This window comes from Sinocyclocheilus anshuiensis, unplaced genomic scaffold (genome assembly GCF_001515605.1).
Source record: "Sinocyclocheilus anshuiensis isolate Anshui unplaced genomic scaffold, SAMN03320099.WGS_v1.1 scaffold200, whole genome shotgun sequence".
In the NCBI taxonomy this organism is placed as follows: Eukaryota; Metazoa; Chordata; class Actinopteri; order Cypriniformes; family Cyprinidae; genus Sinocyclocheilus; species Sinocyclocheilus anshuiensis.
In genome coordinates this window covers 161,675-179,045 of record NW_015558595.1, presented here as the reverse complement: position 1 = coordinate 179,045, position 17,371 = coordinate 161,675, and the positions used below count along the sequence as shown (strand labels likewise).

The 17,371-nt window shown below is 37.4% G+C and overlaps 1 protein-coding gene across 1 annotated transcript in view; it reads right to left on the bottom strand.

The window, feature by feature from the left end:
- The window catches only part of magi2a (membrane associated guanylate kinase, WW and PDZ domain containing 2a), a 229,420-nt gene that overhangs the window by 70,640 nt on the left and 141,409 nt on the right, over window positions 1-17,371 (bottom strand). Inside the window, exons 6-8 of the mRNA XM_016475753.1 lie at window positions 14,870-14,949; window positions 7,379-7,436; window positions 4,318-4,376 (exon numbers count right to left, since the gene is read on the bottom strand). Coding sequence (XP_016331239.1) covers window positions 4,318-4,376; window positions 7,379-7,436; window positions 14,870-14,949 — 197 coding nt within the window. The remainder of the gene's footprint in view (window positions 1-4,317; window positions 4,377-7,378; window positions 7,437-14,869; window positions 14,950-17,371) is intronic.

Genomic DNA, 17,371 nt, shown 5'->3' with positions numbered 1-17,371 from the left:
TTCAGCAGGGTAGGTGGACTCATGAGTATCCTGGAAGCGCAGGCAAAAAGTAAAATACAAATCCAAAAAAAAAACAACAGCCAACGAAAAGTATTCACTGGTTTAGAAACTGAGCGATTATTCCTTAGAGGACTATGCAAAAACAGGCCAGGCAAATACACTCCTGCTGTAGTTCCTCTCTTGCACAAGGGGCCGCCGGTCTAGGGACGTACCATGCAGTCCAAACACACCGGCCCGGTACAGGGGGGCCTCGGACAGGTCAGTGAGACTATGAGAGCGCTCAGGAGCGGGACCCACGTATGCCAGTCTGGCCCTGGGTAAGGTGGCAGAGGAGGGGCTCTCCTCCACTGTTACAGAAAAGAAAAAACCCTCAACTCACACAGGAAATCAAGAAATGTCATTGAAGGATACAAGGTAGGCCTACTATGGACATAGAAGAGTTACATTTCTACAAGAGTTCTTGGGTGATTTTGCCAATCCTTGTTGAACCTGGAACAACATTCCCAACAATCTGATTTTAAAACTAGGTTTAGGGCTAGGCCTAAGGCTGTGGTTGGAGCCTCAATTCACACAGGAAATCGATGAATGGCATTAAAGGATACAAAGTTGGCCTAATATGGACATAAAAGAGTTAGATTTCAATAGGAAATCTATGGTGATTTTGCCAAGTCAAACATTCTTGTTGGTCCTGGAACAATGTTCCTAAAAATCAGATTTTAGGGTTAAGGATAGGCTGAAGCTTCAAAAACATTACTATCCTCTCATTTTCCCTTTGGTTATAGGGGTAGTTCTGGTTAGGGTTGGGTTTAGGAATAGGGTTAGGACCTGTTCCAGGGCAAACAAAGGACATTGAGCCAGGAACTTGGCAAATCCTACTTGGCAAATTGCGGTTGTCACAAGGGTTGATCTACTAATGAAGGACAAAGCTTTTCTGTAGATTAAAGTAGTACACTCTGAATTGGTCTAAATTTAACATCTGAGCATCTGAGAGACTGAACATCCAGATTAAGCAAATGCTTTCTCAGTCCTATATGGTACAGTTATGCTTAAATCTCAAGCTACTGAAACTCTCTTTTGTGGACACAAGATCAGAAACTACACGGCCAACACTATGTGGATACCCCCTTTAAATTAACCACTTTGACTAGGGGTCTAATGACAACAAATGTTAATTCTACAAAATACAGTAACAGTATATAGTAGTTCCAATTTTGTGAAGGGTCTTTTTCTGCTACAGCATGACTATGTATGTCCATATATACATTATTCTCTTATGGCAGAATTTGACTGGCCTGCACAAAGACCAAACCTGATCTTCTATTGAACACCTTTGGGATGAATTGGACCACAGACACTTACTGATGCTATTGTGTCGAAATGGGAGCAAATCCCTACAGACTTGATTCAACATCTAGTGGAAAGCCTTCCCAAAAAGTGAGAGCTGTAAGGGAGGATCAAGTACTTGTTAATGGCTATGACATTAAATGTGTATCAGTCACCTATGTGGTGTTCAGATGCCCACATGTAATACTTTGGCCATATAGTGTAGGTACGTTGGAGGTTTTCAGTACAGCATGCTCTCTCTGAAAGATGGACTGAAAAAAGGCAGAGAATGTTCTTCTTGGTTATGCCATTCTGGCTGAACATGCTCTGCCTCTTACCTTTATGTGGGTAACAGCATGACCATGCTGAATGGATTAACTTAAACAGGAAATATTGCAAGAAATGCTTCTAACCATAATCAGTCCAAGGTCATATTATGAAAGGAGACGCATGCTCAATGGATAACTGAGTCTCAAGAAAACAGGAAGCATTCAGGCTTAGCTCGAATAGACTGTACAGGTAGATTTAGAGGATTAGTTTATGCAAAAAATGAAAATTCTGTCATTATTTACTCCCCCTTATGTCCGTCCAAACCTGAATGACTGACTTTCTTTCATGGAACAAAAAAGGAGACATTTTGAGTAATGTACTGGCTGGCTTTTCCCATACATTTACAGTGAATGGAGATAATAATGCTTTTGAACTTCAAAAAGGATGCAACAGTACTGTAAAAGTATAAGAGTAGTCCATATGACTTGTGTTTCTTTTACAAACAAGAAGACTTACTTGGCACAGCCATGAAAGTTCTGGAGAGAATCAGTTATGTCCAGTCTATAACTAAATGTTTCATTTGAGTTTAAAGGGGTCATATGATGCTTTTTTAAAGATCATTATTTTGTGTATTTGGTGTAACAGAATATGTTGACATGCTTTAATGTTAAAAAACACATTATTTTTCAAATACTGTACATTATTGTAGGTCCTATATGCCCCGCCTCTCTCAAACGCTTCGTTTTCAACAAAGCTCCCTCCTTTTTTTTTGTGATTTAAAAAGTTTTTGAAATAATAACATTACAAATGTTGGATGACAGCATAAATACCAAGAAAAAGAAAAAGAAAAGAAAACAAACAAACAAAAAAACAAAACACGCAAAGGACTCAAGTACAGCAAGTAATTAACACTTCAGGGTAACTTAAAAGAAACATACAAATAAACCCCGGCAGCAAATTACCACACAGAATAATGCATCATCAATTTAAAACAATTCTTTTAAAAAAAGTACCTTTAGAGCTATTGTTACACAGACTGCAATTAGGATTTGATGAGAGTTTCATCAAGTATCGCTTATATGGGGTACAATACATTTTGTGTACAGTTTTGAAATGAATAAGAATGTGCGAGGGGTTTTTGGAGGTAAGACAGAGATTTGACCAAACTTTATTCCAATCAGGACTATAGCCCAACCATGAGAGTTCTCTCTCCCACACAGCTAATACCTTCAGGGTCTTATATGAACATTCAAGTAGTTGTTTATAGATCAATGAGACTGTGCCCTGAATTTTTCCAGTATTTTTGAACCACTTTAACAATGGGTGATCATCTAGGCTAGAATTCCAGGGTACCCCATATGCTTTCATTGCAGACCTCAACTTCAAGTACATAAAAAAGGAGGTACCTGGCAAAGAATAATCTGCTTGAATATCCTGAAATGTGCGCAATCCACTACCATTAAATATATCACCAAATGTGAGCACACCTTTTAAGGACCAGGAAGGGTAAATGAAAGGCTGATTACCAGATAATAGGCGGGCATTGTTCCAGAGAGGAGACTGACGTGAGATTTTTTTAACGTGACCTGTTATCTTTTCTGCATTGAACCAAGCTTTTAAAGTAGTTGAAATAATATTTCCGAACTTCTGATGTAAACTTCTTGAGCCTACACCAGTAAAAGGCAGATCTTGAAGTCTATGGGGAAGAACACGGTCAGACTCAATGCTTCTCCAGGGTACTTTGGAGTGAGTGTCCACCCAGACACGCATGGCCCTAGTTTGGAAAGCAAGGTAGTAAAGCATTAAATTATGTAATACTGTAATACTGAAAGACTGACTCTAGGATGAATTTAGAGATTAATGAATTCATTTCTTTGAAAAATTTTGGGGGAGGAAAACACGGGAGCATGAAAAATAAAAAGTTAACTCTGGGTAAAATGTTAATTTTAACCGTGCTAATTCTAGCTTGCATTGACATTTTTAAGTTGTCCCACCTCAGCTTGTAACACTCCAAAGAGAAAGGAAAACTTGAAATCGCATCATATGACCCCTTTAATATTGCCAATAAATAAGATGATCAGGTTAAAAGAAGCAGTCAGAATGATTTGCTAACAAATTAGACTGACTTGGTTCTCAACTTCAGTTCTGACTCTGTGAGTCAGTCAGTGGATATATGGTTTGATGCTTTACTTTCAGTTAACATTCATTGTAAGTGCATGGAAAAAAGGCAAGTTCTTCAAAATTTCTCATTTTGTTTTCCAAGAAAGTAATTTAGGTTTGGGAAAAACATGAGCGCAAGTAAATATTGACAGAGTTTTCATTTTGGGTGAAGTAAAATGAATAATTCCAAAGGTAAGAAAGTAATATTCTGTAAGAAAGTAATATTCTGAAAAATAAGTTCACACACGGTGCACTTCCAAAGACAACGTCTGAGCTTAGTTGTGTTACTATAGAGACAGACACTGAGCTCACAGGAGAAATATAATAATGGTCATGAATATCAAACCCCAATCAGTTTTTCAGCAGATTTGATGTTAAACATGTCATTGCATGGAGAGCAGATACGTGTTATTAAGATGTCTTAGGTGTGCCTAAGCTATAGGGTGGTTGGGAACACCATGATGGTTTAACCAGATTTGCATTAGTACCACACTTCAAAATTCAACTGTTCATTTTTGGATATCAATATTTGGATGTCAATCTTGGATAACAATAATACTTTACCTCTGTAGACTGTAGGTAGGGGGAGAGAGGACAAGCCCTGACTCTGCATGTTTATGTGACTGCAATCAGAAAACCAGAAACAGAGACTCATTCAAGTGTATTGCTTGAGTGACGACTTGATAGGACATGCTTATCCAGTATATAAGCAATTTAGCTAGCTGCCTAGGTGTCTACTGCCTACACAAGTAGCGTTTTAACTAAAATAACTGATCTGCAACAGCTATGCACTCCAAATAGACAATGATTATCATATAAAGTGCATGGGAGACTCGACTCGACAAATGATTCCAATGTGCCCATCACTGACTGCACAATTTTCTGAGAAATCTGTCAAACTCAATTGCCCAATATCTGCAGACTGGCTCTGACTTTCGGCAACTAGCGTTGGCATCATCCAGATTGAAAACTGGGGCAAAAGTCTGGGCAGATGTCGTGTAGTGTATTCCGACTAACGATATGCTAATGATACTCTAACTCAAATGATTTTGCTTCAGGACCAAGATTTTACACGGGACACCAAGTGGTGAGAGATAACTCTACTAAAATTGTTTGTCTTACAAATAAATAAATAAATCAAGCATGTAAATGTATTAAAATTACAATGCACTGCATCAACAACGTTAACATAGAAACCTAACTATTTTGTAAAAGCATACACAACAATAGTGTAATTCACCAGCAAACTACAATTAATAAACACTAAGGTAAATATTTTAAATAAATTGATATATTTCCATATTTATCTTGCTATATTATATTTTATTAATATTTATCATAATATTAGATTATTAATTTGCACCCAAATACTATAGAGTGATTAGATGCAGTCAAAAAAAGTATCACAAAAAGCAAATATTGTGTCATGAATATTTATATTAACTTTTTTTGTAATACTTTTTGATATTGAATATATATATTTTTTATAATCAACACTATTGACTTTATCTTTGATCTTCATCTCCATCTTTAATTAATTTTTTTAACTGAGCTTGCATATCTGTGATATTTCATTAACATTAACAGTATCTTGTATATATGATGTTGGTCTCTTGCTATATGCACTTTGAAAACGTCTGCAAACCCTGCAGTATCATTTCTCATGGTTGGCCAGAGCAAATTATCTTGCCCTCCCAACAATCCACCACCCAAAAAACAAAAATTGACATGAGCCATTAATCTTATGTACTATAGATGAAAGCATGAGTGTAGATTTTAATAAATGATACAAATCATCTAAGGCTGTGGTCATTGAGTGAAACATAAGCCTAGTTAGTCCTCATTTTTGTTAAAAGAGTGATGTAAGAATGAGATCAGACAGTAATGAGACCATCCTCTGATCTGGAAGAAAAATGGTTCTTTTGACTCTCTGTACAACACTTGCTGTCAGAGTTAATACAATCTGTTTTAAAAGGCGCCGCTGAAAACCATGCCATTTGAAAGTACAAAGACAATTAGGCTCCATTAAAAGGCATTCCTTTGAAAAGAGGTAATGTTTTTTTGTAAAGATGTGGCATTTGTAATTACAGCTTTGTGCCAATACTATGCAAGGTCAAATTTGAGATATTGCTTTTAGATTTCTTTTAAGGTCTAAAGTCTGAAATTGATTCAAAAGATCAAAGTATAATGAGCAAATGGATTTTGTCCCTAGTACTTTATCTGAGATCAGTTCCATACTTTCTTATAGCACATTAGGCCAAGGTTTGGCAAAGTGCAAACCAGCCTTGGAAGTGGTTCTGGCATGGTCCAATTAACTAACACCTGTAAGGATAAAGTGACGTCTGTTTAACCTGAAAATACACACACAACACAAATACAAATGATAAGCTTTATGCATAATGTTCTTGTTAAGTGTCTCCTCTAAAAAGCCACTAGACACAGATTTATAGTAAATTACAGTCATTTCACACCAGATGCAGCTTCGGATCTTCCCAGCTGTCATCTTCCACAACATAAAACCCACAGTTGTACAATTACTACTGAAGATGTGTTTTTCTCCCTTTCCATAGAAAGACAAAAGAAAAGTTTACATAATATGTTTTGTAGCTTTAAAATAACAATAAATAAAATAATAAAAAATAAATAATGTCTTACTAATAATAAATGCGCTGTAATGGAAATATAATCAAAATGAAATGTTCTCTTAGCAAATATTTAGAAGACATGCAGACAGACTGATGGACAGACAGACAGACTGATAGATTGATAAATAGATAGATAGACAGACAGACAGATAGATGGATATACAGATGTATAGACGAATGGACAGACAGACAGACAGATGTATAGACGAATGGACAGACAGACAGACAGATAGATAGATAGATAGATAGAAAGACGGATGGATAGACAGATGTATAGACGAATGGACAGACAGACAGACAGATATATAGATCGATAGATAGATAGATAGACAGATGGATAGACAGATGTATAGACGAATGGACAGAGACAGACAGACAGATATATAGATCGATAGATAGATAGATAGATAGACAGACAGATGGATAGACAGATGGATAGACTAATGGACAGAGACAGACAGACAGATAGATAGATAGATAGATAGATAGATAGATAGATATATAGACGGACGGACGGATGGACGGACGGATAGATAGATAGATAGATAGATAGACAGACGGATAGATGGAAAGACTGACCCATCTAAGGACAGCAGACCTAGATGCAGTCCTGCATTTATGATGCAGTTCGAGAAAGTGTGTGGTTGTGTATCCACATGATACTACAGCTGCATTATTGGCTCTGGGCTTGCTGTTCTCCTCTGTCCTGGGAGGAAGAGTAGCCAAGCAAGCCATACTATAAATAGTCCCACCTCACCCCAGACTGTGCATTAAGCAAGAAAAATGATGGCACACATGCAAACACACTGCGAACTGAATTAGGAAACAACGGAGCAGCTGTTTTTTGGCCTGGGCATGGTGCAGCAGCAATGTAAACAATTAACAGTCTGTGTGTCCAAATTACAGAGCTGTGAGAAAACGCAGGGATCCAAAGTGCCATTAAACCATGTGTGTTAACTCAAGTTAAACCATGTGCTTACTCAACATAGTAGGTTCCATAAACAGGGTCATCGATTTTCTCCCAGCCATAAGGAAGCTCTGAAAAACAAACAATAAACAATTACATCCACAGAACCATTTAATTCAAAGGTAGATGTTGCAGTTATAATGTAAAAATGTTGTTTTATTAGGATATATATCGGCTCATTCTCTGGAAATGGTGCCATTTGTGGGTTTTGTGTGTCTCTGTGACTTACTGATGTAATTAATGGAACACTGAACATAACATTATTTGAAAGATTTAGTGCGCAATTGCACAGTAACTTTTAAAATAAAGCAATCATTTTACTCTTACATGTTTTTCACATGTAGCATCCAATTACCCATTCATCACCATGACATTTTAATGGGTTGTACAGAATAAAATGTTTTCCTTTTATTGAAAATAAAATATGTTTTCATTGTCTGTACTTTTTTTTCTAAAGACGTTTCTGAAAATTGCTGAATTTACCTTTGTCCTTGCACTTACTGTTCAACTCCATTATGCTGTGACATTCCTGACTTTAAAAATAATGGTCTGATTTTCAGACATCTAAATGGTTAGAATAAGAAATCATTGTGATCAAATTTTAAATATTGTTCTTGGCACAAATCACAATAATATTTGCAATTATATATGCTGAATAAGACAGCCATTTATGAATATATATATATACATATACACAGACAGACAGATAGATAGATAGATAGATAGATAGATAGATAGATAGATAGATAGATAGATAGATAGATAGAAAAATAGAGATAATTTCACAGCTCTGCAGTAATATTTTCAAATTAAATAAATAATTCAGTAAATAAATAGCATTCTTAGTATAGTATTAGCATAAATGACAAAGTTTCCCAAGAATATGCTGTATTCATTGTCTGTGCTAACATTTCCTGTTGTTTAATAAATGAGGGTACACTGAGTTGGTGTCACACCATATATAATAAGACAGAAAAAACTTCACAATTCATTGGTCACAGAGGCTGTATCACCTGAAATCTTATTATTAATATTTAGACTAAAATATACATATACGTGTACACACTAGAATACACACGCTCCATATAGCATGCACACCCTCTGAGCTTCTAGACGAAAGTGACAAGGAAACGCAATGCAATTACAAGCAAGCACACATAGACTCAAATTACACATTCAGCAGCATCGAGCAGGGTGAAATACCAGACTAACCTGCCTGCCCTTTGCAGTAAAAACAGGCAGCAGTTTCTTTTTTGTTAAAAGCTTTGACCTTTACGAAAATGAGGGGGGTGGGGATGAGAAGGAAGGAGAGGAAGGAAACAAAAGCAAGTATGAGGCAGAAACAATATGAACTAAAGCTTTATATGTTTGGTGAATCAATGTTTACAGGCACGACCCAAAATAAATGCCAAATGTGAGTATAAATTGGATTTGGTGAATAAATTGAAAGAATTTACAAGGCGAATATGATTGGTAACTGTTTACTAATAGCAATTATTTATAGGCTTTTCTTTTATTGTGAAGAAGAAAGAAACTAAAGTATTATTATTATAATTTTTATTATAATTTTTTTTTTTTATTTGAGGGACAAAATCATGATGTGCCCATGATGAGTAATTTTTACAGGTGCAAGAAATATAAATATACATTTTTTTGATCAAAAATACAGTAAAAACAGTAATATTATTACAATTTAAAAGTGTAAAACAGTTTTCCAAAATAAATAAATAAAATCTAATTTATTCCTATGATGCAAAGCTGAATTTTCAGCATCATTACTCCAGTCTTCAATGTCACATGATCCTTCATAAATCATTCTAATATGCTGATTTGCTGCTCAAGAAACAATTTTTCATTATTATCAATGATGAAAAGTGTTGTACTGCTTAGCGTTGTTTGTGGATACATTTTTTTAGGATTCTTTGATGAACAGAAAGTTCAAAAGAACAGCATTTATTTGCAATATAAACCTTTGTAACATAATAAATGTCTTTACTCTCATATTTGATCAACTGTCTGCATCCTTGTTGAATAAAAGTACTAATTTCTTTCAAAAAACATACTGACCCCAGACTTCTGAACGGTATTATGTAGATAATACACACTCATATATACATATATAACGGTTCATAACTGGTACAAAACATTTATGAACAACAAGGGTACATTTTCTCAATTCCCCTGTTATGGAATTCATGTGCCACATAGTCAAGCATTTACAGGTGATTCAGGCTTTGACAATGCTGCTGGATTACTAATGTAGAAATAAAGAGCTGACAGAGGAACGAAGGATGAGTGGGAATGGGAGGAGAGAACAGCGGTGCATTGGCTCCATTTGGGATGGTTTGAGTGTAACTGTCTGCTGAACACTTTTAAACCTGACAGGGATGAATATCTCTCTCCCTCTTCTACTCTTCCTTTAATGACTCACTCTCACCAAGTATTAAAGTTCACTGATGGATGGAGTTTGTGTGTGTGCTATCATAAAAACACACTTAATTCTGCATCGTCATCTTCAACTGTCTGCCAGATTCTGCCTCCCAAAATAACACCCATCAATAATGCCACAATACATCTTTTGCTGATAACAAACCCACACAGGCATACTATGAGCTTGGAAGAGGGTTGAGAACATTCTACAAAGACTAACTTCTAACTTCTATCTAACTCCTAGTGATATTAATTTGTATAGTCATGATAAATTAATACTATTGACACTTCCATCAAAGGTCAGTTTTTCGCGGCAAGAAAATCAGAATATCTTATTTATTTATTAACTGAAATACATACAATTTGTGGTCAAACATTCTCAAGTTATGGCCAGGATATAGTCTGAAAAAATAGCATGATTGTGACAACACTGTGTACTTAGTGTACAAGACAAAGTTACAAGACTGTGTATTTTAATGAGGGAAAGAACTCCAATCCCATTTGAAATTTAAACTACTGATTTAAAGTTGTTAATTATATATAAAGAAACAACGTATTTTAGCTTACTGCAAAATATGCACATATACAGAAATATGTAAGTATTTTGAGACTGTAGCTGGCTATTATTTCATTTACAAGGTTTCATTGGAGTGGAAGGCCTCTTTTGGTACGATTTGCTAGTCGCCATTCTCTGATTGGTGGAGATTTCTTTGCAGAATCATGGGTAATGTAGTTTAGCCAGGAATTGTTCTGTTAAACATGACTATTTAAACAATAAGGAATAATGCAGGCTGATGGCTTCAACAAAAGCATGTATACGTACCATCGGTTAACAACCTCGCAACTCACAATAGGTTTTTCTTAAAGGTTTATTGTTAAAAATCATTTACCCTGTGGAGAAAATGAATGGGATTTTTACTTTCGGTACTCTATATAAAGTGCTCATTCACGGCAACTAAACTAATTACTCATGAGGAAATGCACAAAACTAAAAGCAATATCTGCTAAAAAATGCTGTTATCAAGGGACGTTTATGGACCAGCATATTCTATTTAAAATCCAATCTCAATAGTTGCAGCTATATAGGAAAATTAGGCTTTTTGTCGTTCTAAGAATGCACAGTGGCACAAAATTGCTCTGACACCTCATGCAACTTGCATGAATAAACATCTCAGGGAAAATCACACCGTGTGTGCTGTTATGCAACGCTGTTGGGCTTTTGCGACTACATTTTGTTCATTAATTTAGCTAATTTGTACAATATCACTGGCAAAACAAATATAATTCCTGCATTGACACAGCTGTCAATTGATAAAGACGCATCCATCCATCAATCCATCCATGCATCTGTTTCTGTAATATATCTCCACCTGTTCCCAGCGAGTGTGAGCGTGTTATATTTTTTCGGGGTGCTCGCTGACAGTGACGGCTTCAGAAATGATGAAATACAATGAAACACGAGTGACAGACACAGAGAGACATGTTAGTTGTGCTTATTCATTCACTCGCAAACCCAGGGAATTCGCACCATCAGAGAGAAACATCGACACAGGGAGAGAGGCGAGATGACCGGTAAACAGGAGAGACGACTGTGGCATATCTACGGAAACTTCACTCCGTGCCGCGGTAAATATTTGGGGGGAAACAAACAGTCTAGGAACATGAACGTATTAAAGAAAACAGCAGATGACTTTGATTTGCATCCAGAGCTGTGTCTTCCCTGCAGTTTCGAAACAAAAGAGGGCGGCCGAGTTACACAACGCACGTCCACGCAAATCCGCAGTGATGAGTGTTTTCACAACGCTGGCTGACAGGCCTTTGAACTGCGGGAATCCGCTAACATGTGAAATGCGCCGTCTCGCACATGCATGCTAACAAGCAGCCCATGATGCACTGGCACAGTTGATTATATCGTAAACATGAAGTTAGATTTTAGTGCACGAACGTGTGAACTGGGAGGAAGGTAGTGATGAATAAATCCTCTTACAGCAGGCAAAACAGCGGTGAATACCCTTGCAGACATGATTAATTTAACAACGTATTCACTTTCGAGATGCTTCAGCTCAAGATCATTTCACAAACACACTTATGAGTGCTAGAAGTAGAGTGCAGAGTAACCAGCAGAAAAATTTGATTATTACACCTGCTGTAGAATACGTTGAGAGGTGTTTGCCAGTGTAAAATTTACCGCCATGATGCTAGAATGTTCTGGGTGGTTGCTAGGGTGTCCTGAGTGGTTACCATGGCGGTGCTATGTGTTTGTGAAGGGATGTTTGGTAGGGCATTGCAAAATTGCTTGAGTGTTTGTGAGCTTGGTCGTGCAAAACTTTCCCCCATGGTGTCAGGATGTTTTGGGTGGTTGCTATGGCATTCCTAGAATCCCTAAATGTTCTAAGTGGGTTCTAGAATACTGCTTAGGTTTTTTTTGGATGTCTCCACAATACTAGAGTGTTGTCCGTGGTTGCCAAGCCATGCCATTTTTTTTGCCATTAATTATACGGTCACTAGGGTGTTCTGGATGGTTGCCACACTGTTGCTATGTGTTTGTGAAGGGATATTTGGTAGGGTTGTTATATGGTTGTTAGGGTGTTTCTGAGAGGTACTTTGTTGTGCAAATCTTTCCTCCATCATGTCAGGGTGTTTTGGGTGGTTGCTAAGGCATGGCTAAGTGGTTTCTCCGGTGTTCTGGGTAGTTGCCATGGCATTGGTATGCAATTTTGAAGGGATGTTTGGTAGCGCATTGCAAAATTGCTAGGGTGTTTCTGAGAGGTGCTTGGTTGTGAAAAAAACAAGGTGTTCTGAGTGTTTTTTGGCACTTTTAAAGTGGTTGCTAGGGTATTCTTGGCTGTCCTATGCAAAACTTGCCACTACAATCCCACTACAAGGTGTTGTAGGACATTGCCAAAGCATTGCAATGGGGTTCCTAAGGTGTTCTGAGTGTTTGCTTTAGCATTTATGGGTGATTGATATATGTGGAAAGCGGGGTGTGGTTTAAAGGCCTCTGCAGACGGAGAATGAGTGCTGGGGAGTTGATGGTTAAGGGAAACGCCTCTCGTTAATTAAATCTAACAGGTGTTCTCATTTTGCAGTGAGTCAAGAGACAGGATAAAAAGCAGGGCTTGGAGAGAGTGAGGAGGACTGCCTGGGTAGTGTGTCATGCTGTCTCGTGCCCTGCCCAAAAAGAAACAACTGTTGGTTGGAAACGTTTTGTTTGTTTGTTTGAGTGGAAGCTGAAAAGCCCACGTGCTTCCGTTTTGGTTTTGTTTGTTTAAAGAAGTGTCAATAAAAAGGGGCGCACTCGGTTGCACAGCTGACCTCAGACCCTGATTCCCTCATTTCCACACCGGGAAGACAAGAGTTTGTCACAATATATCATTAGTAGATGGTTGCCAGGGTGTTGGGTAACACTTTACTTGAAGGGGTGTGCATAAGACTGACATGACACCTTCATAATCATGACATGACACATGTCATGAATATGAAGGAGGTTTTATGCATGTTTATGACAACTGTCATTAAGTGTCATTCGCTCAGTTATGTCATTTTTAATGCAAATATGACATTATTTGACCTAACCCTAACCTAACCTAACCCTACCCTTACCCCTAACCATAGCCCATAACAAAGACATCTCAAACAATGTCATCTTTGCATTAAAAATGACATAACTGAGCGAATGACACTTAATGACAGTTGTCATAAACATGCATAAAAAACCTTCATATTCATGACGTGTCATGTCATGATTATGTAGGTGTCATGTCATGATTATGAAGGTGTCATGTCAGTCTTATGCACACCGCTTCAAGTAAAGTGTAACCGGGTGTTGTTATACTGCTGCTAGGGTGTTTGGGGTTGGTAGGACATTATGAGATGGACACTAGGGTGTTCTTGGTGGTTGCTAGTATGCTGCTAGGTAGCTGCTACTATGGTGCTAGCCCGTGCACAACTTGCGACGACAATGCTTGGATGTTGTGGGTCATTGCAAAGACATAGCTATGTGGTTGCTAAGTTGTACCAAGTGTTTTTGTCTATGTATTTATTAAGTAGTTATGGGTGGCTGCAGATATTGCTAACTAGAGTGTTGTGATTGGTAGCTAGGACATTGCTAACTGATTTCTATGGTGTTTTGTGTTGCTAAGATAATGGTAGTGTACACCAATACATATTCTGAATGTCTTCCTTATCGGACACACCCAATTTTGCTCTTGCAATCTCCATTTATGAGTTGAATCAAGTGTGTTAGATGATGGAGACATTCAAAATGTGCTCTGTTGGGGGGCTACAGGACAGGTTTGACAAGCACTGTTCTAAGCGCTTTATAGGTGGTTGTTCACCAGCCCACATCAAGGAGTTTAACCCCAAATTTCTGTAACAGGGTAGCCAACCCTGCTTCTGGAGGGCTACCTTCTTGCAGAGTTGAGTTTTAACCCCGTCTAACACCCCTGGCTGTGATTTTTGTAATCCTGAACACTTTGATTAAGTGTTTGATTAGGGTCGAAGTTACAGTAAACTCTGCAGGATGGTAGCCCTACAGGAACAGTGCTGGCTACTCCTGCTCTAGAATATTCTCATCTTTAGATACAGCTCTGGACCTTTCTTCCATGTCTATGGGATTGTTTGACATGGTCTGCCAAACAAAATTGTCCAACTGCTTCGAAAGCCAATAGCAAAGGCTGCATGATTTTACCTAGCAATAATAAAAGTAATGTTTGACTTGAAAGAAACATATTGATAGCCCTTATACTGCAGTTACAAACATTATTTGAATGATTATTTTAAAGCTCTAAGCAGCCACGAACAACCTGCAGTTAGGCTAATGATCTATATTACTTGATTAACGAATTTTAGGAACATTGGTATCTCATCAGACCTTTGCTGTTGTTTTCTAAAAGCAATAAGCCATTTCTGCTTCACGTCTTGTCTAATAACACTTCAAAACTGTGGAAAAATCACTAAAACACGGCCTCTTGTGGCTAGTTGCTTTTTAAACATTTGTCTTTTGGCCATCTGTTTGGAGAATAAAGCAAACAGAGTCAAAACAAATAGAGAGAAATGAAAGATAAACACTAACCGTTCTCTTTGCATTCTTCAGGGGGCTTCGCTTTCTTCGCAAGCCGGGGGTCCAACCAGGACGTCGTCTTCGTATTGTGGCTGGAGAGAAGAGAAATGGAGTAGAAAAGGAAAAGAGATGAAGAGGAAGAGAGAGAGATGAGAGTGCTGCAAACTGCTACTGTAAATCATCATGCTGAGGAGACGAGAGAGACTGAAAGGAAGTCTCCGGAGATCTCATCTCCAAACGAAGGTGAGAAAAAAGTTTAGCTTAACAAAATGGCAATCGATACTTTTAATTAGCTGTAAGCTTCTCATTAGCACAGCAAGAAAGAGAGGAGGAGGACAGAGATGCGAGGAAGATGTGAGTGACTTATGAGGGAGGAGAACCGAACATGAGCGGCGATAAACTGTTTAGCACACAATGTTTTTTCCTCACAATTTTGTCCTCTGAGACCAATTTCAGGAGTCATAATAAAGATTTATTTTGGAAGATTTGGCATAATTGGCAGATTTTTGTGACTTAGTAGTGTAACATGCTTACCAACCGCTAATTAATAGCCTTTGAAATGAATCTCCAACAAAGTTCTGACAGCATCTGAAACCCATCTAGGGAAGAACCAATGAGAGTACAGCAACTGATGACGCAAATGTGAGTGTGTGCGTGTGACAGAGATCCGTTTAAAATGTTGATACTACCTTCTCAATATTTCATACAACATTACCATCTTGTTAATTGGCCAATTATGCTAATTAATGCTACATTCATTAGTTACTTACAATTACATTGAGTTAGCAGTGAAGTATGAGAAGTTCACAAATTCCCTCTTTTATATATATGTATTGTATTTAAACAGCAGATATTGTATTTTATGTGTTCAACACTAATTTCCTTCGGAACAATAAAGTTGATCTAATCTAATCTTTTACCCAGTAATGACTCCAAACACTTCAAGTTCTTATTTGTTTTCCAGGTAAAACCTTGTTTTACATTAGCTCAAGGGCTAGCATGGGTTTGCGCAATACCATTTCATTTTTGATTGTCAGTGTGGATGCCAGCTTTTGATATGATTTTTGATGTCAAAATGATTTAAATGCTGTTGACTGCTACAAAATGCAACAATTTAAATCCAATAAAAAATGTATGGGATTGGAAGATGTTGCAGGTCAGGTTAGTACCTTATTATTTGGGCACTGACAAGGTCTGACACTAATAACGAAACAAAATGAAACAACCAAACCAAACCAAACCAAACCAAACCAAACCAAAACAACCAAAACAAAACAACACAACACAACACAACACAACACAACACAACACAACACAACACAACACAAAACAAAATAACTGAAAACAAAACCAAATCCAAACTAAAACCAAAACAAAAACAAAAACTAAACAACAAAAACAAAAAACTAAACTAAAAACAAAACAAAATAGCTTGGTATGATGCTCAACAGCAACGCTAAACAAATACTTCCAAAAAGTTTTATTATTAATTGCATGCTAACATATTTCGGAACACAAGCAAGAAGCATTTTTGTTCATGTATATTATGCATTCACGTACATTCAGTGTGTTTTGGGGCTTAGTGTTAGACACATATTTGTCTAAAGTAGCAGAAGAAACAGCTCTGAGATCAGTGGGAGAAAGGTAGACTCGACTGTCTCAGTGATGGGACTCGACTGACGGCACTCTGCCAAGTGCCCGGCCAGAGAAATTGCATCCAGGGGCGAAAAGATGGTGCACCTTTGATGTGCTCATTCTCTATGACACGCCACACTTCTGCCCTTGTGTCTCTGTCTTTCAGTTTGTGTCTTTCTCCCCAGTGTCTCTTTATGATTCACCTCTCTCTTACAGAAAATGTATTTAATATAAAAGCATATCATTCTACTGGCACAGTGCATTTCCGCAGCTTATGTTTGGTTGCTTTGGGAGTTTAAATGTGACTAAATGCATGTACAGAGACATTTTGTCATGATTAATTTGGTCCAGTATGAGTGTGTGTGTGTGTGTGTGTGCTCATGGTGAGAGATAGACATATGGAGAAGTGTCTACAGTTTGAGAATTAAAGACGCTCCGTCTGTGAGGGAGATCGAGAAAAACAAGGCACCATCGGCTGCTTGACAACTCCATTAAATCCTCAATAGTCACACTGTGTGGGCCAGAGCAAACTGTGTTTGTGTGCGTGTGGTGTTTCATAAAGCAGTGGACATACAGCTTCTGTTATGAACAGTACAATGTTATGAACAGAAAATAACTACTGTCCCTGTGGAAAAACACAGTACTGTAAAAACACACACACGTTCCTAGCAATCAAAGTGTGTATATTTATGTATGCTTTTTACAAATTTAATTTGTATGAATAAATAATCAGTAAGATGCATTATTTTTCTATAACATCATTAAATAATGACAATCTATGTATTTATGAATGAATGAATGATTAATTTGTGGATGTTCCTAAACTTCTGGAGTGAAATTAAAAAGTATGGTACAATTAATGTTGCACTATTATAGCCC